This window comes from Lolium perenne, chromosome 5, assembly GCF_019359855.2.
Source record: "Lolium perenne isolate Kyuss_39 chromosome 5, Kyuss_2.0, whole genome shotgun sequence".
NCBI lineage: Eukaryota > Viridiplantae > Streptophyta > Magnoliopsida > Poales > Poaceae > Lolium > Lolium perenne.
The window spans coordinates 249,380,223-249,401,682 of NC_067248.2; the positions used below are offsets into that span (position 1 = coordinate 249,380,223).

General features: G+C 45.4%; 3 protein-coding genes across 3 annotated transcripts; 2 read left to right on the top strand and 1 right to left on the bottom strand.

Annotated features, from left to right (window-relative positions):
* The first annotated feature begins 1,233 nt into the window (after nucleotides 1–1,233).
* Nucleotides 1,234–4,034, top strand: LOC127302621 (farnesylcysteine lyase). Its single transcript, XM_051333112.2, is given in 6 exon segments — nucleotides 1,234–1,785; nucleotides 2,058–2,231; nucleotides 2,708–3,067; nucleotides 3,270–3,408; nucleotides 3,411–3,444; nucleotides 3,582–4,034. Coding segments are annotated over 6 exon segments (1,524 nt in total). The 5' UTR covers nucleotides 1,234–1,254; the 3' UTR covers nucleotides 3,868–4,034.
* A 264-nt stretch (nucleotides 4,035–4,298) lies between these two features.
* LOC127304296 (uncharacterized) lies at nucleotides 4,299–7,908 on the top strand. Its single transcript, XM_051334986.2, has 5 exons — nucleotides 4,299–4,313; nucleotides 4,646–4,987; nucleotides 6,092–6,178; nucleotides 6,679–6,746; nucleotides 7,410–7,908. The coding sequence occupies exons 1-5, from the start codon at nucleotides 4,299–4,301 to the stop codon at nucleotides 7,477–7,479; spliced, it is 582 nt and encodes a 193-aa protein (XP_051190946.1). The 3' UTR covers nucleotides 7,480–7,908.
* A 621-nt stretch (nucleotides 7,909–8,529) lies between these two features.
* LOC127302618 (ABC transporter G family member 5-like) lies at nucleotides 8,530–10,818 on the bottom strand. The gene has a single exon (XM_051333110.1). It carries the CDS (start codon nucleotides 10,558–10,560, stop codon nucleotides 8,668–8,670), a length of 1,893 nt encoding a protein of 630 aa, XP_051189070.1. The 5' UTR covers nucleotides 10,561–10,818; the 3' UTR covers nucleotides 8,530–8,667.
* Between the last annotated feature and the right edge of the window lie 10,642 nt (nucleotides 10,819–21,460).

The following is a 21,460-nucleotide window of genomic DNA, read 5'->3' on the forward strand; positions in this document are numbered from 1 at the left end:
AATGATTTTCAGTTATACAACGTAAAAAATCATGATTTCTCTAAAGTTCTATAAATTCCTATATTACTCCCATACATAATATAATGTAAATCGTCTAGCATAGTTCATGAACAGGTTTCCTATCCCCTTAAACATTTTATCCTGGAGCTCCACAATGAACCACCTTGAGCAATAAAGTAGCCTCAGGCCAATGATTTTCACTTTTTCAATTATACAATGCAAGCTTTTCATACATATAATTTATTTGTTTAAAATCTATGGACAACCTGAGTTGCTAAAACTTTATATTACAGTGTACCACTAAAATGATATATGCATAGTATATACCGCACATACATGAAGAAGTGAATGGATGCATATATCCAACCAAACAAAAGAAACTAACAATGTATTTCTGTCCATGTGCTCTGTACCTAACGAAAGCCAGAACAAAATTTCTTTGTTAGACCCTGATGTTCCAGCTACGTGAAGAAGACAATGGATGTTAGTGGGGGGAAATATTGCATCAGACCTTGATTTTGCAGTGTCCAATTAGTCTGCAGGTCTGCAGCGTTGGTTCTGGCCGGCCAGCAAGACGGCAGTGCAGGGGATGTGATGTCGGACGGCGATGTAGAGAAGCTGGGCGGGCTCGCGCACGGCGGTGGCAGACGTGCGGCTGCGTCCGCGCTTGTGAGGGACGACGCGGCAAGCGGCGGCGGCAGACGGACGTGCGGCAGGACGTGCGGCGGCCAGCGGCGAAGCGACGGGCGGCAAGCGCAGCAGCGACAGCGGCGGGCGGCGTGCAGCGGGCGACGGGATTAGGGCCGGGTGATTAGCGTTCTGGAGTTGTCAGCCTCGGCTGTTTTAGCGATAATTGTCAGTCTGGGTTGTTTTAGCGCTAATTATGGTGGAGATTTGGAGCGTTAGATGGCCATCTGATGGCCGTGTTCCATCGATTCTGCCCCCTCTGTGCTTTTTTATATTGGTATAGATTTATAATGGATGATGTAATTTGTATCAGTTCGATTATGTGTTCACCACATACAGATTATAGGATCATAAATATGTATACATAACAGAAATTTCGGATTACTAAGTTTCGGGGACTTACAGTGACCCGATGATTCTAGAACGTGGATTTTGCTATAGGATAGTGTTCAGCGTGTATCCAGCTGCTCTAAACCATCAGATCTAGCAGCCCAATTAACAGAATTGATGCTATGAGTATAGTTTCTGCAATTTTCCCATCATGTTTGAAAAGGAAAATGGTTTCTCATGATGGTTTATACGGAAGAAAAGATTCACAAAGCGTTGACTTTCCCGATGCCGTCCCTCCTCCTCCGCATCGTCCTCCTCCTGCTACCCTCCCTCCTCGCCGCCACCGGCACCGCCGACGACATCTGCATCGTCGGCAGCGGCATCTCGGGCGCCTCCACAGCCTTCTTCCTCACCAACTACACCACCTCCCTCCCCCAGCTCCGCGTCTTCGAGCGCCGGGGAAAGGTCGGCGGCCGCCTCGCCACCGTCACCATCGGCGGCGAAGATTTCGAGGCCGGCGGCGCCATCATCCACCCCCGCAACCTCCACGTGCGACGCTTCGCCGCCCTCCTCGGCCTCTCCGCCAGGGACGACGGCGACGACGACTGGCTCGGAATCTGGGACGGCGGCCGCTTCGTGTTCAGTACCCTCCGGCCGCCGCCGCCGGGAAGCTCCTGGCTGCGCCGCAGGCTGCACGGCCTCGCCAACTCGCTCGTGCTGCTCAGGCGCTATGGCCTCTCGCTGCTCAAGATGGACAGCTTTGTGCAGGTTTGCTTTCGCCCTCTCTTCTTTTCTCTTGCTCTTGTATGATTTCATCAAGACCATGGTCTCAGTTCACTAACTGCAGTGGCATCCTGATATCTCAGCAAGCAGTTCCCATTTGTCTGTTCATCTAATAGATAATCTGACTTACAGTTTGACTGGGCATGATTGCCGTATAAATCGTCTTTGCTTTCCGTTACCTTTTCTTCGTTGAGATGAACAGATGATTATATTCTCTACCGTGATGAAGTGCATTAAATACTCACATTGTTATGCAGGAAATGTTGCAAAAATTTCTGCTATACTACAATGGGTTTGAGTCCCGCCCTGTGTTCGACAGCGTTGAGGAGATGCTCAAGTGGTCGGGCCTGTATGGGCTCACTCAGAGGACTCTAGAGGAGGAGCTCATTGATGCTGGGCTGAATTCTCAAACTATATCAGAGCTTGTCACCGTAAGTTTCAATTTTTTTTCCCCTTCATCTAAATTGATAGCCCACAGTTCTCTGTTTTGGGGATATTCCGAACTATTCTATGATGCTCTGACTGTTGTATATTTGAAACTTCCTGGTACTTAATAGCCATCTTGCACTTTCTTCATGTATAGTACCTATTTAGCTCAAAAATTATCATCTTAAATATTGTTTGTGACATTTCCCTATTTGAAGAGGGATTCTCTAGGACCAACGGAGATTTAACAAAACACTTTTATACTTCAAATCCTCAGCAGGCCTAACTAGCAAAGCATATTATAAATCAGATAGTAATCAGGTCTAATTTGCTAGTGTGTTCTGCACAATGTAGAGTACACCATTAGCTGAAAAATCTTGACATGGTAATTCTGAAGAAACCTTTGGTCTTGCTGACATGTTTTTTAGAACCACGTTGGTAATCATTGTTCTGCTATAATGTTGCCCCCTGTCCTTGATAGGTGATAACAAGGATCAACTATGGACAAAGCGTGAGTATAAGTGGCCTTGCGGGCGCTGTGTCTTTAGCTGGCTCCGAGTCTGGATTATGGGCTATCAAAGGAGGAAACTGGCAGCTAGCTGCTGGGTTGCTTAAGACTGCTAACGCCACCTTGCATCTCCAAGAAGGCATAGACTCAATCTCTGATGCAGGGGATTACTACGTTCTGAAATCCAATGAAGGGCATGAATATAACTGTAAGGTGACGGTTGTTGCAACACCACTCGACGAGGTGAACATTAAATTTGCCCCTCCAATCTCCATTCCACCGAGGAAGATGCAGCACACCCATGCAACATTTGTCAAGGGCCTCTTGAACCCTGTAAGTGTTCTTTGCTCTTCCGTCGTCCTTCGTTTCTATATGTATATTTCAAGAAAAAGCATGGAGATTTTGGACTTAAAATGAATGACCAGCAAATAACAACTAGTAGCTGATAAATTGATGCTCAGTAAGCACTAAACCTGTCCAGTCTTCATTTGTTATATCACGAATAACCACTTACCTTGTGCCATTTGTAATGCAGGAATTCTTTGGTTTGGGCTCAGTTTCAGATATTCCACAGCTGATAGCAACCATGGAGCTCCCGGATATCCCTTTCTCATCCATCTCAGTTCTGAAGAAGCATGGGGAGCATGACATGACTTACAAGGTGTTCTCGCAGCGAAGCTGAATGACACTTTACTGGACCAGATCTTCAGGTAAGCACTTCAGTAGAGTAGACCGATATACGGTAGTAGTTAAATGAGTCATGAATATTTTTTGTGTGACTGCGTGACATCTTTAGTGCCTGACTCTTTTATGTGGCACGGCCAATGCCAATGCACAACGTATACAGCACAAGGGAGGAGACCATCCGGATAGACTGGCCTGCTTACCCCCACTACCATGCCCCTGAAGATTTCGCGCCGATCATACTGGACGGGAAACACCTGTACTACGTGAACAGCTTCGAGAGTGCTGCGAGCGCCATGGAGACGGGCGCTGTCGCAGCGGAAAACGTGGCAAGGCTCATCATCTCAAGGCTGCCTCTTGGCCTGCGAGCCGGGCTCTCGTCGGCGGTGTCTGAGCTTCACATCAAATCGTTCTCTGGCGAGCAAGATTCTGGGAGGGTAGACCTGTGAATGTTGAAGACAATGCTTAGTTTTGATGCCCAGAGTCGCTGTAGCCCCCCTGTTTCTGTACACGCATTGCAGGCTGTGTAGTGGAGTGTGGACCTGATGTATATACAATACAGGTAAAACAAAATACAGATTTAATAACAATTTTGCACTGTGTGTAATACTTTGAAGTACAGTACGTATGTAGAAGCAAAAAATGTGACATCATGTATCAGATATTCAGTTTAATCCAGAAACAAAAATAAAGCTGTGGTAGAAATGCAAGATAAGAGACATTTGTTTGTAATATTCCTTGGATCCAGTTCCCTATAACATGAAAAAACAAACATTTACTGAAATTTACCAAATCTGTGTGACCTCCAAGTCCCAGGGCAGATTGGTCATTTTCCTTGCTATTCTGAAAACACACTCCACTATAGTTCACTCTAGTCTCAATGTGTCTCCAGCTGGTCTACTTGCAAACAATGCGACGTTCTGCATTCAAAATCTACTCATGCACATAATGTTTGACCATACATAATTTTTTTGAACTGGACCATACATAATTCAACCACATGCATCCCTATGACATACAAACAACAAAATTTGAAATCTGACGAACTTTGTACAGACCAAGACCGAGGGTAGGCTGGTCATTTCCGTTCCCAAGCAAGCTGGCTCGAACACACTCCGCTCGCAAGTCCCAAGCAAGCTGGTCTGGCTTCCTCGGTTACAGTGAGGCGAAGGAGTCTTGCTGCGGAAGGAAACCGAAAATCACCATTTTTCCTCTCACAAAAAAAAGACATTTTCCCACCACCATTACTACGAGTCAGTCTTCCTCCGCACCCCACCCCACCCCACTCCCCACTCCCCCCGGAGAGACGAAGAAGAAGGCGGCGGAGGAGGGGATCCAATTCACTCCGATGGCGATGGCTCCGCCGCGTCTGCTGCGGGGCCTCATCGCGCCGCTGCCGCCGTCCGACTGGCTGCCGTGCAACCAGCTGGTCGCCTCCCTTCTCCTCCTTTCCCTCTACACAGTCTGGCCGATGATGCTCATTGCCCTGTTTCTTGGCAGAATTGCGGCCTGAATAAAGATGTTGTATTTATCAAGAGGGTGCTTGCAACCCCTGGGGATTTCATCGAGGTATACTATTACATTATTACATCTCTGCTACTACTACTTACTGCTTTTTTTTTCGAAATGGGGCAAAGCCCAGCCTCTGCATCAATATGATGCACACAGCTTTCTTTATTAAAGTATCTCCAAAGTGCACCAAATCAAATTCTTACATCACGGATCAGAGAGGGTCGGTACATGCACCAACCAACGAAAAATGGAGAACAACATATTATTATCCATTTTGTAGCCTACTAGTGTGTCGCCACCCAAGAGCTGTGAAAAAGAAGTCCTGAGTAACCGTTAGCAGACGGTTGCATCCAGTAACCATAGTCTCCCGCTGATCCTCCGGGAGAAGTAAAGCCCATTGTTGAATCCAGTACGCCGCACGTCGGATAACCTGCAAAAAATTAGTTCCCTTTTTTTTATTAAAAATTATGTCATTCCGACTCGTCCAAATAGACCAACATATAGCAGATATGCCGATCCTAATTCTGGCCTTTTCTAATTTCTTTACCCCATTAAGCCAGTTTCCAAACATATTAGTAATATTGGCAGGTGGGGGTAAATTGAAAGTTAAGTATACCATACGCCAAACAATTTTGGCAAATGGACATGCTAAAAATAAATGATGTATAGTTTCTAGTTCATACATTCATTCGTTTATTCGTCTTGCTGGTTGAGATGTGCTCCTTGTTCGAGCAAAGGCGGCACTACCAATGCTTTCAGCTAATCCACCCACCTTGTTGTCATTCATACATTCATCCTACACATAAATTCTGCTTGCTGGAGCAAGATGTGTATGTTCATTCATTTATTCATTCTGCTGATTGAAATATACTGCCTGCTTGAGCAATGCGACGCCACCCTTGTCTTCCACTCACATTCATTTACCATGACATATGCTGCTTGCTTGAGCAAGATGCATAGGTGCATTCATTTATTCATTCTGCTGATCGAAATATGCTGCCTGCTTGAGCAATGCGGCGCAGAATTGTCTTCCACCCGCATTGATTCTATCATGATTATTCACAAATGTTGCCTGCGCAAAGACCACATATATCTTCAGATGCATATATTGTCCCTAAGTCTGGATGCCCACATTGTACTTACACACTCACCTTTTCACAGGTTCGACAAGGCCAACTTATTGTTAACGGTGTTGTGCATAAGGAAACCTACATTGCAACCCAAAGCTCATACACAATGGAGGCCATGGTTTGTTGCATCTCTTCTTTGTCTGTGAGCATTGTCTCCTGCGTAAAATGCATTCTTGGTCATCGAACTTGCCATGAAACTTTGAATACGCTAGTTACGGTGATAGTTCCAGCAGTGTTTGACAGAGCCAGTTTGAGGTGCTTTTTGCAAACAAACAAAAAACACTGAGGAGTTGCTATTGCGATGACCAAGGCGGGTCTTGATGACAGTTTCCATGACCGAGAATGCATTTTACTCTTTATCTCCTTGAACAACATTGAGGAGTTGCTATTGCCAGGTCCAGAGATAGCACCCTAAATGCTATCGCAAATTGACTATACCACTGCAAGAGGATGACCAAATGTGGCACAGCTGCTCCGTGTTGTTGACTTCCTGAGTGCCTCGTTGTTCTAACTTAACAACAGGCCTCAGATGGTGGATGATCTCTTCCTCCCCCTATTCTTTTTATCTGCTTAGTTCTATGCCCAGATCCCATACTGAAACCATGCATCTTTCTGCAGCGCCTCCCGGAGGGCCATGTATTTGTCATGGGTGATAACCGTAATAATAGCTGCGATTCCCGTGCTTGGTAAGGAACACATCCACTCCCACTCTAGGCCCATTTTCATGTACATGTTCTGTAAAGCATTGCTCTTGTCTAGAGATTATTATAAAGTGCTTTGACTGTTGAGGAAATCTTTTGCTAAGTTGCATTAGTAGATTGATGTATGATAGGAGATTGAATTGCCATGATAATTGATAAGCATTCATTTCAATCTGTAATGCCCCGCAAGATAAGAACGCACATATGTGTTTGAGTTGCCAGAATGTCCAAGAATTTTCTCAGTTGTAGTTGGTCTTTCATGGCTGTATGGTTGTTGAGGAAATCTTGTGCTAGTAAGAATGTAAGTCCATGCTTTTCACAAAACAAAAAAAAAAAACTTTTGGCTAGATCCAATATGATTGCACATTGAATTGCTGCATGTTATGACTTAAGAGCAGAATGCTAAATATGTTTTGTAGTTACCAGATGATATGTGCTTTAAGGGATTTGTAAGTTACAGTTGCTTTATTTTAGCTGTATGACTACTTTTAATTGTTCTTTTCTACTACCTCGGTTCTGTTTTAATCGACGCGGCCATCTACTAGCATCATGCACATATACTCAACAGGCCCGCGTCGATTAAATGCGTACTGAGGGAGTAGATATTGTTTGGGAACCAGTACTAATCATCGATGCTTGTGCTGACAGGGGGCCTCTTCCTATAGGCAACATTGTTGGAAGATACATGATGTCTTTTACTAGATCCTCTTTCCAATAGCCAAGGTGAAGAGGTTTGATGACCTCCGGCATTGTCAAACCCCTTGATTATGTTGATATCGAGCTATGTTGGGCCTTGTGCCCTTCATCTGTACATCTTTCCACTAGCCAAGCTGAAGAGGCTTGATGATTTCCAGCATTGACGAATTGCATTTCCGTAGTTGTGTACTGACTGAATCCTGGGGAGAACAAATAGCGACTTTGTAGCCTCTGTCACACACCCTGGTCTGTCAGTCGTTTGGGTTACCTAGCTGTTCAATCGTATCGTGATGTTTTAATATGTATCGCGTGCGTGAATCCAGTACCTATTACTCGGTAGAAGTTTGAAAATTGTAGTGGTGTTTCTTTACTGCCTGTTAATAATTCAGTGATTTCCCTTTGGGCGTTGATGCCTCGAAGTTATTATGTAGTGAAATGTGGTTGATGTTGACTGTTGAGGGTGCTGCAGTTTTTTTTTCGATATCATCAATGGGAAAATATCAACATATCACAAGAATTATATAGTCAATATCAAGCGGACTTAAGCTTTCAGATAACGTCATCATACTCTGTAAGTTAGTTCCTGTTAGTGAACCGAGGCATAGCCCGGATGGTTGCCGGGTGCTGATAGGGCTTCTTACCCCAAGTCGCATTTTTTTAAGTTAGTTCTGTTAGATTTGTTTAGAGGAGTGGATTTTTTTTGTTTTGAAACTAGAAGAGTGGATTTTATGCGCACACCCATGGGTGGGAGTGTGTTCTGAACCGTCGATAGACCTCTTTTCTAAATAAAATAAAAAAGAGAAATAATGTATGGGTGTGATTATTTCTCGGTTAGCTGAAAAACTACCTCTCAGTTGACTAAAAGCAAATCCAACTAGTCAGAGTATTTTTCTTAGCTGCATGTCCACTTTCAACTAAAAAATTACAATTTCATTTCCACTTGCACTTGAAAAAAACTTAGTTGCAACCTAGTTTGTAACTCATATACACGAACCAAGATCTAATCAAGAGACGGCAAAACTGCTAACAAGTATTTGCTAGAACATCCTATATTATGGAATATTATGCAACAGAGGTAGTAATAGTTACCTTTACTTATTACTATCCGCCCAATTTACAACCAGAATTGTTTCATGATTGATCGAAACAAGAGATTTAAGCAACACTTGCAACCAAAGAAGGAAGATTTCCAGCAGAGATCATCAGTCCATCATGGTTTGGGATTAGATGAGAAGCAAGACGGCGAGGAGGAGGATAATGCTGATCGTGCGGCGGCGCCCTTGAGCGTGAGGGCGCACCTGACCCTGAGCACGGCGTAGCCGAGCACCCTGTAGAAGACGACGAAGCCCAGCATGACCCCCACGTTCCTCCACCTGCACTCCTCCCCGATCCCCTCCCGCCGGAGCACCTCGTCGCCGGTCGCCACGCACACGCCCATCGCCCTGGCCACGCACCTCCCTCCGAACTCGTTCAGCAGCATCGCCTCGAACGGCCACTTGAACAGCGACAGGTAGTGCATGGGCACCCAGTAGGCCGGCATGGCGGACTTGGTGATGAAGTAGCCGGAGAAGAGGAAGAAAGAACCCATCACGCCTTGGATAGCCGCGTTCCCCACCACGAAGTCCGGCGCCGCCGCCGCGAAGCACACCACCACTGAGTTCGCCGTGTACAGCACCAGCCAGATAAGCAGCATGAAGTACCCGAACGCCGGCGCCGTCCGCCGCAGCCCCGTCAGCCAGTACGCTGGCGTCGCGAACACCGCCGCCAGGACCAGCTGGAACGGCAGGAACACGGCGGCGTTGGCGACGGCGTAGGCGGAGACGCGGTAGGCGCCCGAGGAGGTCTCCTTGGCCAGGATCTCGCGCTCCTGGAGGAACACCGGGAGCGCCTCGGTGGTGGAGGAGAGGAGGAAGGTGAGGAGGAAGGCGAAGAGGCCGACGCGTTCCGCCGCCTTGTCGTCGCCGAGGTCGTAGAAGATGGAGCCGAGGGCGAGGCCGGCGATGAGCATGCACACGGTGCGGCACGCGAAGAGCTGCCGCGTCCGCGCCACGTTCTTGAAGAAGCGCTGCGACAGCACCGCCACCTCGCGCGGCCACGAGTTGGCGTACCCGTCGCCGTGGCCACGCTCGTCGTCGTCGGCCGCCTGTATTAGCTTGTGCTGGTGGAAGAGCTGCTGCAGCGTGCACCGGTCGCGGCGCTGGTGCCGGTGGAGGTGGACGCGGAGGTCGTCGACCGAGTCGATGGCGAACTCCACGGTGTCCACGTGCGGCGGCAGGCGGAGTCCGGCATCGGCGAGTAGGGATCCGAGCGCGTCGACGCTGCCGTGGTGGAGGACGGAGCCTGCCGCTAGGAGAAGGACGGCGTCGAACATCTTGACGATGCGCGCGCCGGGCTGGTGGATGCTGAGCACCACGGTCCGGCCACGGGGCGAGTCGGCCATAGAGCGGAGCGCCGCGACAATCTGGAGTGCCGACGCGCTGTCGAGCCCGGAGGTGGGCTCGTCGAGGATGAGCACGGCGGGGTCGTGCACGGCCTCCACGCCGATGGACACGCGCCGGCGCTCGCCGCCGGAGAGGTCCTTGACCCTGGCGTCCGCCACGCGGGACAGCGCAAGGTCGGAGACGAGCGCATCCACGGCGCCCGGGACGTAGGCGGCGGGGCCGAGGCGGAGGCGGGCGCTGAAGTGGAGCGTCTCACGGACGGTGAGGAGCGGGAAGAGGACATCTTGCTGGGTGACGTAGCCGCAGAGGCGGCGCAGGGCGGCGGCGTCGACGGGGGTGCCGTTGACGCGGAGGTGGCCGCTGTTGGAGGGGTGGAGGCGGCCGGAGAGGACCTCGAGGAGCGTGGACTTGCCGGCGCCGCTGGGGCCGACGATGGCGAGGAGCTCGCCGGGGCGAGCACGGCAGGCGACGTTGCGGAGGACGAGGCGGCACCGGCTGCTGCCGCTCATGCTGCTAGGAGGAGCGTCGCCTGGAACGGCAGGGGCGGCGTCGAGCAGGAGGTCGTCGGGCCTGCTCCATATCTTGAGAGGGTGAGGCCGGCTGGAGACGGTGATGTGGTGGTTGATGCCGCCGGCCTCCACCTCGCACCCTCCTCTCTTCATTGATTCGATCAGCTTGAAGCAGAAGATCGATGGAGCTTCTTCTTCCTCTGTCTCTGGCTCTAGCTAGCTAGAGCTTTATCCTCGTTGGTGTTGGCCAACTTCAACTCAAGTGAAGCTTGGAGGATTGGACGGCATTGCCGAGCTCAATTTGGATGCTTCGTGGGTGTGGTGTGGGAGTGTGAGCTTGCCTTGGAGTGGAGTGGCACATGATACGAGTGGGTGTGTGTATACGTGCTGCATATAGATCGAGCTGGTCGATCTGGTTCTCTTCTTCGAAGGTGGCACATATAAGTAGGGCTTAAATTGACCGGTCTGCCCTTCTTAACAATTTTAATTAACCGGATCAGCCTAGCCAGGCTTTTTTAATTCAGACAAAAGGTTTGCCTCAATCTATTAATTAAAAAGATAGTTGGCTATTCAATTACCGGAAAACTGGGCGGAAAACATTAGTTAGGATTTTGTGACATTCTAATGGAGCCTTAAAAATCTTAACTAACGAAAGATAAAATTTCTCAGTCAATTGCACTGAAAAAAATAGTTGTTTCTTACCACACTCTCGTAATCGTGTGATGAAGATCTTTCGATGTCTTCGTTTTTTCACGGATCGAAAAGCAAATATTTTCTATATCCATAAAATCAAGCTGAAGTAGTCTAGTCAGGAGCAATTCTTCCGATCATTTCTAGTACTCCGTCTATCCAGAGCCGCATCGGAACTTTTCAAGAAAAAAAACCTCCACCTTTTTCGACAAACTCGCCATTCCTTGTGTCGTCCTCTTCCCTCTGTTCACGAACCCGAGCAGCCTGGCCTCGCCTAGCGGTGACGATGTCAATGAGGAGTTCATAATGGAAGATACATGGGATGTCATGGAGAGAGAACTAGGTGAACCAAAATTTATTACATCTATCTCAACAAATAATGAGTGGGTCAATCTTCGAAATGTTCTTGCCCAAGGGGTGTATAATAGTTATACGGCTGCTATGAGTCATCATTGAGGTACAATGCTATTATTTCATCTTGTGCAATATGTAGCTTGGTTTGTTTTTATTTATATTTCAGCTAACAAATGGTTGTATTTAAATAAACTGCAATATGCAAATCATCAGCGTCTTGTGTTAATTCCACGGTTTACTCTTGCAGACATGGATCATTTGGGTAGCTCAAGTATTTTACGTGGACGGGCTTGCCATGTTTCCTTTTACTAGTATTGAAAATATGTTGTTGTTACTCTTCCACAAATTCAATGCAGCTTGAATTTTAGTGTTGAAAATGTGTTGTTATTAGTCAAGAGTATGAAATTATCATCCATACAATCTCTGCTTGACTTGGTTGTTTCTTTGCTGAGATGGGATGCTTTGTTGGCAGCTTGTATTGTTCATGCTCATGTAGCCATGGAATAAATTGTTCATGATCATGAATTGCGTACTTTTTGTGCTCAGTCTTATACATGTGCTTTATTAATTGGCACAGATGAGGAGAACAAGAGAGCCTGACAAGGAAGCTCATTTGGAAGACTATGAACCAGGAATAAAATAATTAGGACTTGGGATTTCACTAGTGGAAAAAAGGCTAACTGTGGCGCACCAAAATCGAATTCTGTGGCGCATATCCAGGTCGCCACAGTTACCACGCGACTAGTATTGAAACTTCTGTGGCGCATATGTACGTGCCAATATGCGCCACAGAATTTTGAAACTTCTGTGGCGCACCATGCCAATATGCGCCACAGAATTGTCTGTCAAACTTCTGTGGCGCACCATGCTAATATGCGCCACAGAATTTTTTTTCAAATTTCAAAAAAAAGTGGCGGCCAGATCTAGATCTAGATCTAGATCTAGATCTGGGGCCGCCGGAATTTCGCCGTTTTTTTGTGTGGTGGTGGTGGTGGTGGTGTTGGCCGGTGGAGGAGGTGGTGGTGTTGGTGGTGATTGTGGTGGTGGTGGTGGTGGTGGTGGTGGTGGTGGTGGTGGTGGTGGTGGTGGTGGTGGTGGTGGTGGTGGTGGTGGTGGTGGTGGTGGTGGTGGTGGTGGTGGTGGTGGTGGTGGTGGTGGTGGTGGTGGTGGTGGTGGTGATGGTGGTGGTGGCCGGAGGTGGTGGTGGTGGTGGTGGTGGTGATGGTGGTGGTGGTGGTGGCCGGAGGTGGTGGTGGTGTTGGTCGCCGGAGTTGTTCGTCGGAGGAGGAGGTGGTCGCCGGAGGAGGTGGTTGTGGTGGTCGCCGGAGGAGGAGGAGAAGGTGGTGGTGGTCGCCGGAGAAGGGAGGAGGTGGTGGTGGTGGTGGGAGGAGAAGTGAGGAGATGGAGAAATGAGAGAAGAAGTGGTGGAGGAGAAGTGGTGGAGGAGAAGTGGTGGAAGAGAAGAGGTGGAGGAGATTGGCGCCGGCCAAATTCAAAGTTTTCGGGCCAAACTTCTGTGGCGCACGGACCAGTGGTGCGCCACAGAATTTTTTTTTTAATTTTTCTATTTTGCAGGAAAAAAACTTTAACTGGTCGTAACTTTTCACTCTTTTCGAATTTGGTGATTCTAAAAATTGTCCAACCGGGCGCCTCATCGATCACGACGGGGAAGTGCGTGCGGTGACGGGTAGGTGGGATCTGCGGCCAAGGAGAGGAGTGTCACGTTTTTAACAGCAAAAAATTGACTGCAAAGAAATGCATCAAGTTGACATGAACAAATTCACAACCAATTTTGAGTTACTTGGAAGAAAGCATGTCCATTCCTAACCAATTCGGCTTCTCATTCGATTCTAAAAAAAGAAACAGCCATCGCACAAAACAAAGCACGGAACAGGGGTGGAGGCGGGAGCTCACCTTGCGGGTCTTGGCTAATAAGCAGGCTACGATCCTCCGGTGCAGTTGGAAGCCTCCGGTGAAGAAGAGCCGCCGGTCTAGGGTGAGACGGACGAGTAGAAAGAGGGGAGTGACGCTGATGGCGTGTATTTCACACGTTCGTTGGGCAACCCCAAGAGGAAGGTATGATGCGCACAGCAGCAAGTTTTCCCTCAGAAAGAAACCAAGGTTTATCGAACCAGGAGGAGCCAAGAAGCACGTTGAAGGTTGATGGCGGCGAGATGTAGTGCGGCGCAACACCAGGGATTCCGGCGCCAACGTGGAACCTGCACAACACAACCAAGATACTTTGCCCCAACGAAACAGTGAGGTTGTCAATCTCACCGGCTTGCTGTAACAAAGGATTAACCGTATTGTGTGGAAGATGATTGTTTGCAGAAAACAGTAGAACAAGTATTGCAGTAGATTGTATTTCAGTAAAGAGAATTGGACCGGGGTCCACAGTTCACTAGAGGTGTCTCTCCCATAAGACGAACAGCATGTTGGGTGAACAAATTACAGTTGGGCAATTGACAAATAAAGAGAGCATGACAATGCACATACATATCATGATGAGTATAGTGAGATTTAATTGGGCATTACGACAAAGTACATAGACCGCCATCCAACTGCATCTATGCCTAAAAAGTCCACCTTCAGGTTATCATCCGAACCCCTCCAAGATTAAGTTGCAAGCAGCAGACAATTGCATTAAGTATGGTGCGTAATGTAATCAACAACTACATCCTTAGACATAGCATCAATGTTTTATCCCTAGTGGCAACGACACAACACAACCTTAGAACTTTCATCACTTGTCCCTGTGTCAATGCGAGCATGAACCCACTATCGAGCATAAGTACTCCCTCTTGGAGTTACAAGCATCTACTTGGCCAGAGCATCTACTAGTAACAGAGAGCATGCAAGATCATAAACAACACATAAGCATAACTTTGATAATCAACATAACAAGTATTCTCTATTCATCGGATCCCAACAAACGCAACATATAGAATTACAGATAGATGATCTTGATCATGTTAGGCAGCTCACAAGATCCGACAATGATAGCACAATGGGGAGAAGACAACCATCTAGCTACTGCTATGGACCCATAGTCCAGGGGTAGACTACTCACACATCACACCGGAGGCGACCATGGCGGCGTAGAGTCCTCCGGGAGATGATTCCCCTCTCCGGCAGGGTGCCGGAGGCGATCTCCTGGATCCCCCGAGATGGGATCGGCGGCGGCGGCGTCTCGGAAGGTTTTCCGTATCGTGGTTCTCAGATGCGGGGTTTTCGTCACGGAGGCTATTTGTAGGCGGAAGGGCAGTCGGGAGCCAGACGAGGGGGCCACACCATAGGGCGGCGCGGCCCCCTGGGCCGCGCCGCCACGTGGTGTCGCCACCTCGTGGCCCCACTTCGTGTGTTCTTCGGTCTTCCGGAAGCTCCGTGGAAAAATAGGCCCCCGGGCTTTGATTTCGTCCAATTCCGAGAATATTTCCTTACTAGGATTTCTGAAACCAAAAACAGCAGAACAAAGAATCGGCACTTCGGCATCTTGTTAATAGGTTAGTTCCGGAAAATGCACGAATATGACATAAAGTGTGCATAAAACATGTAGATAACATCAATAATGTGGCATGGAACATAAGAAATTATCGATACGTCGAGACGTATCAGCATCCCCAAGCTTAGTTCTGCTCGTCCCGAGCAGGTAAAACGATAACACAGATAATTTGGAGTGACATGCCATCATAATCTTGATCATACTATTTGTAAAGCATATGTAGTGAATGCAGCGATCAAAACAATGTGTATGACATGAGTAAACAAGTGAATCATATAGCAAAGACTTTTCATGAATAGCACTTCAAGACAAGCATCAATAAGTCTTGCATAAGAGTTAACTCATAAAGCAATAATTCAAAGTAAAGGTATTGAAGCAACACAAAAGAAGATTAAGTTTCAGCGGTTGCTTTCAACTTATAACATGTATATCTCATGGATATTGTCAACATAGAGTAATATAATAAGTGCAATAAGCAAGTATGTAGGAATCAATGCATAGTTCACACAAGTGTTTGCTTCTTGAGGTGGAGAGAAATAGGTGAACCGACTCAACATTGAAAGTAAAAGAATGGTCCTCATAGAGGAAAAGCATCGATTGCTATATTTGTGCTAGAGCTTTGATTTTGAAAACATGAAACAATTTTGTCAACGGTAGTAATAAAGCATATGCATCATGTAAATTATATCTTATAAGTTGCAAGCCTCATGCATAGTGTACTAATAGTGCCCGCACCTTGTCCTAATTAGCTTGGACTACCTGGATTATCACCGCAATACATATGCTTTAACCAAGTATCACAAAGGGGTACCTCTATGCCGCCTGTACAAAGGTCTAAGGAGAAAGCTCGCATTGGATTTCTCGCTTTGATTATTCTCAACTTAGACATCCATACCGGGACAACATAGACAACAGATAATAGACTCCTCTTTTAATGCTTTAAGCATTCAACAACAATTAATTCTTTTCTCATTAGAGATTTGAGGATGTTTGTCCAAAACTGAAACTTCCACCATGGAACATGGCTTTAGTTAGCGGCCCAATGTTCTTCTCTCACAATATGCATGCTCAAACCATTCAACTCAGAGTAGATCGCCCTTACTTCAGACAAGGCAGAACATGCATAGCAACTCACATGAAATTCAACAATGAGTTGATGGCGTTCCCCAGTAAACATGGTTATCGTACAACAAGCAACTTAATAAGAGATAAAGTGCATAATTACATATTCAATACCACAATAGTTTTTAAGCTATTTGTCCCATGAGCTATATATTGCATAGGTGAATGATGGAATTTTAAAGGTAGCACTCAAGCAATTTACTTTGGAATGGCTGGAAAATACCATGTAGTATAGGTAGGTATAGTGGACACAAATGGCATAGTGGTTGGCTCAAGTATTTTGGATGCATGAGAAGTATTCCCTCTCGATACAAGGTTTAGGCTAGCAAGGCTTATTTGAAACAAACACAAGGATGAACCGGTGCAGCAAAACTCACATAAAAGACATATTGAAAACATTATAAGACTCTACACCGTCTTCCTTGTTGTTCAAACTCAATACTAGAAATTATCTAGACCTTAGAGAAACCAAATATGCAAACCAAATTTTAGCATGCTCTATGTATTTCTTCATTAATGGGTGCAAAGCATATGATGCAAGAGCTTAATCATGAGCACAACAATTGCCAAGTATCACATTACCCAAGACATTTATAGCAATTACTACATGTATCATTTTCCAATTCCAACCATATAACAATTTAACGAAGGAGAAACTTCGCCATGAATACTATGAGTAGAAACCAAGGACATACTTGTCCATATGCTACAGCGGAGCGTGTCTCTCTCCCATAAAGTGAATGCTAGGATCCATTTTATTCAAACAAAACAAAAACAAAAACAAACCGACGCTCCAAGAAAAAACACATAAGATGTGATGGAATAAAAATATAGTTTCAGGGGAGGAACCTGATAATGTTGTCGATGAAGAAGGGGATGCCTTGGGCATCCCCAAGCTTAGACGCTTGAGTCTTCTTGATATATGCAGGGGTGAACCACTGGGTGCATCCCCAAGCTTAGAGCTTTCACTCTCCTTGATCATGTTGCATCATACTCCTCTCTTGATCCTTGAAAACTTCCTCCACACCAAACTCGAAACAACTCATTAGAGGGTTAGTGCACATTATAAATTGACATATTCAGAGGTGACACAATCATTCTTAACACTTCTGGACATTGCATAATGCTACTGGACATTAGTGGATCAAAGAAATTCATCCAACATAGCGAAAGAGGCAATGCGAAATAAAAGGCAGAATCTGTCAAAACAGAACAGTTCGTATTGACGAATTTTAAAATGGCACCAGACTTGCTCAAATGAAAATGCTCAAATTGAATGAAAGTTGCGTACATATCTGAGGATCACACACGTAAATTGGCTTAATTTTCTGAGTTACCTACAGGGAGGTGGACCCAGATTCGTGACAGCAAAGAAATCTGGAACTGTGCAGTAATCCAAATCTAGTACTTACTTTTCTATCAAAGACTTTACTTGGCACAACAAAACTCAAAACTAAGATAAGGAGAGGTTGCTACAGTAGTAAACAACTTCCAAGACACAAAATAAAAACAAAGTACTGTAGCAAAATAACACATGGGTTATCTCCCAAGAAGTTCTTTCTTTATAGCCATTAAGATGGGCTCAGCAGTTTTAATGATGCACTCGCAAGAAATAGTATTTGGAGCAAAAGAGAGCATCAAGAGGCAAATTCAAAACACATTTAAGTCTAAAATGCTTCCTATGCATAGGAATCTTGTAAATAAACAAGTTCATGAAGAGCAAAGTAACAAGCATAGGAAGATAAAACAAGTGTAGCTTCAAAAATTTCAGCACATAGAGAGGTGTTTTAGTAACATGAAAATTTCTACAACCATATTTTCCTCTCTCATAATAATTTTCAGTAGCATCATGAGCAAACTCAACAATGTAACTATCACATAAAGCATTCTTATCATGAGTCTCATGCATAAAATTATTACTCTCCACGTAAGCAAAATCAATTTTATTAGTTGTAGTGGGAGCAAATTCAACAAAGTGGCTATCATCATATATAGGAGGCATATTGTAATCATAAAAGAAAATTTTCTCCTCAATGCTTGGGGGACTAAAAAGATCATGCTCATCAAAGCCAGCTTTCCCAAGCTTAGAATTTTCCATAGCATTAGCAACAATGGTGTTCAAAGCATTCATAGTAATAGCATTCCCATTAGCATGCATAAAAAGTTCCATGGGTTTTTTAATTCTCTCTTCAAACACATCATATCCTAATTCAAGATAAAGTTCATAAAGATCTCTCATATTTTTGTTGTTTTCCATTATGCTTAACTAGTGAAATAAAAACATGCATGATATTAAGTAAAGTAAAACAAGTAACTAATTTTTTTTGTGTTTTTGATATAGCAAACAAGATAGCAAATAAAGTAAAACTAGCAACTAATTTTTTTGTATTTTGATTTAGTGCAGCATACAAAGTAGTAAATAAAATAAAGCAAGACAAAAACAAAGTAAAGAGATTGAGAAGTGGAGACTCCCCTTGCAGCGTGTCTTGATCTCCCCGGCAACGGCGCCAGAAAAAGAGTTGTTGCCGTGGGAGGCAATTCTCTGTGGTGTAGCTTTTCTTCAGTTCCCCGGCAACGGCGCCAGAAAAAGAGCTTGATGGCGTGTATTTCACACGTTCGTTGGGCAACCCCAAGAGGAAGGTATGATGCGCACAGCAGCAAGTTTTCCCTCAGAAAGAAACCAAGGTTTATCGAACCAGGAGGAGCCAAGAAGCACGTTGAAGGTTGATGGCGGCGAGATGTAGTGCGGCGCAACACCAGGGATTCCGGCGCCAACGTGGAACCTGCACAACACAACCAAGATACTTTGCCCCAACGAAACAGTGAGGTTGTCAATCTCACCGGCTTGCTATAACAAAGGATTAACCGTATTGTGTGGAAGATGATTGTTTGCAGAAAACAGTAGAACAAGTATTGCAGTAGATTGTATTTCAGTAAAGAGAATTGGACCGGGGTCCACAGTTCACTAGAGGTGTCTCTCCCATAAGACGAACAGCATGTTGGGTGAACAAATTACAGTTGGGCAATTGACAAATAAAGAGAGCATGACAATGCACATACATATCATGATGAGTATAGTGAGATTTAATTGGGCATTACGACAAAGTACATAGACCGCCATCCAACTGCATCTATGCCTAAAAAGTCCACCTTCAGGTTATCATCCGAACCCCCTCCAGTATTAAGTTGCAAGCAACAGACAATTGCATTAAGTATGGTGCGTAATGTAATCAACAACTACATCCTTAGACATAGCATCAATGTTTTATCCCTAGTGGCAACAGCACAACACAACCTTAGAACTTTCACATCTGTCCCAGTGTGTCAATGCAGGCATGAACCCACTATCGAGCATAAGTACTCCCTCTTGGAGTTACAAGCATCTACTTGGCCAGAGCATCTACTAGTAACGGAGAGCATGCAAGATCATAAACAACACATAAGCATAACTTTGATAATCAACATAACAAGTATTCTCTATTCATCGGATCCCAACAAACGCAACATATAGAATTACAGATAGATGATCTTGATCATGTTAGGCAGCTCACAAGATCCGACAATGATAGCACAATGGGGAGAAGACAACCATCTAGCTACTGCTATGGACCCATAGTCCAGGGGTAGACTACTCACACATCACACCGGGAGGCGACCATGGCGGCGTAGAGTCCTCCGGGAGATGATTCCCCTCTCCGGCAGGTGCCGGAGGCGATCTCTGGATCCCCCGAGATGGGATCGGCGGCGGCGGCGTCTCCGGAAGGTTTTCCGTATCGTGGTTCTCGTGCATGCGGGGTTTCGTCACGGAGGCTATTTGTAGGCGGCAGGGCAGAGTCGGGAGCGGGACGAGGGGCCACACCATAGGGCGGCGCGGGCCCCCCGGGCCGCGCCGCCACGTGGTGTCGCCACCTCGTGGCCCCACTTCGTGTGTTCTTCGGTCTTCCGGAAGCTCCGTGGAAAAATAGGCCCCCGGGCTTTGATTTCGTCCAATTCGAGAATATTTCCTTACTAGGATTTCTGAAACCAAAAACAGCAGAACAAAGAATCGGCACTTCGGCATCTTGTTAATAGGTTAGTTCCAGAAAATGCACGAATATGACATAAAGTGTGCATAAAACATGTAGATAACATCAATAATGTGGCATGGAACATAAGAAATTATCGATACGTCGGAGACGTATCAGCATCCCCAAGCTTAGTTCTGCTCGTCCCGAGGTAAAACGATAACACAGATAATTTACGGAGTGACATGCCATCATAATCTTGATCATACTATTTGTAAAGCATATGTAGTGAATGCAGCGATCAAAACAATGTGTATGACATGAGTAAACAAGTGAATCATATAGCAAAGACTTTTCATGAATAGCACTTCAAGACAAGCATCAATAAGTCTTGCATAAGAGTTAACTCATAAAGCAATAATTCAAAGTAAAGGTATTGAAGCAACACAAAAGAAGATTAAGTTTCAGCGGTTGCTTTCAACTTATAACATGTATATCTCATGGATATTGTCAACATAGAGTAATATAATAAGTGCAATAAGCAAGTATGTAGGAATCAATGCATAGTTCACACAAGTGTTTGCTTCTTGAGGTGGAGAGAAATAGGTGAACTGACTCAACATTGAAAGTAAAAGAATGGTCCTCATAGAGGAAAAGCATCGATTGCTATATTTGTGCTAGAGCTTTGATTTTGAAAACATGAAACAATTTTGTCAACGGTAGTAATAAAGCATATGCATCATGTAAATTATATCTTATAAGTTGCAAGCCTCATGCATAGTGTACTAATAGTGCCCGCACCTTGTCCTAATTAGCTTGGACTACCTGGATTATCACCGCAATACATATGCTTTAACCAAGTATCACAAAGGGGTACCTCTATGCCGCCTGTACAAAGGTCTAAGGAGAAAGCTCGCATTGGATTTCTCGCTTTTGATTATTCTCAACTTAGACATCCATACCGGGACAACATAGACAACAGATAATAGACTCCTCTTTTAATGCTTTAAGCATTCAACAACAATTAATTCTTTTCTCATTAGAGATTTGAGGATGTTTGTCCAAAACTGAAACTTCCACCATGGAACATGGCTTTAGTTAGCGGCCCAATGTTCTTCTCTCACAATATGCATGCTCAAACCATTCAACTCAGAGTAGATCGCCCTTACTTCAGACAAGACGAACATGCATAGCAACTCACATGAAATTCAACAATGAGTTGATGGCGTTCCCCAGTAAACATGGTTATCGCACAACAAGCAACTTAATAAGAGATAAAGTGCATAATTACATATTCAATACCACAATAGTTTTTAAGCTATTTGTCCCATGAGCTATATATTGCATAGGTGAATGATGGAATTTTAAAGGTAGCACTCAA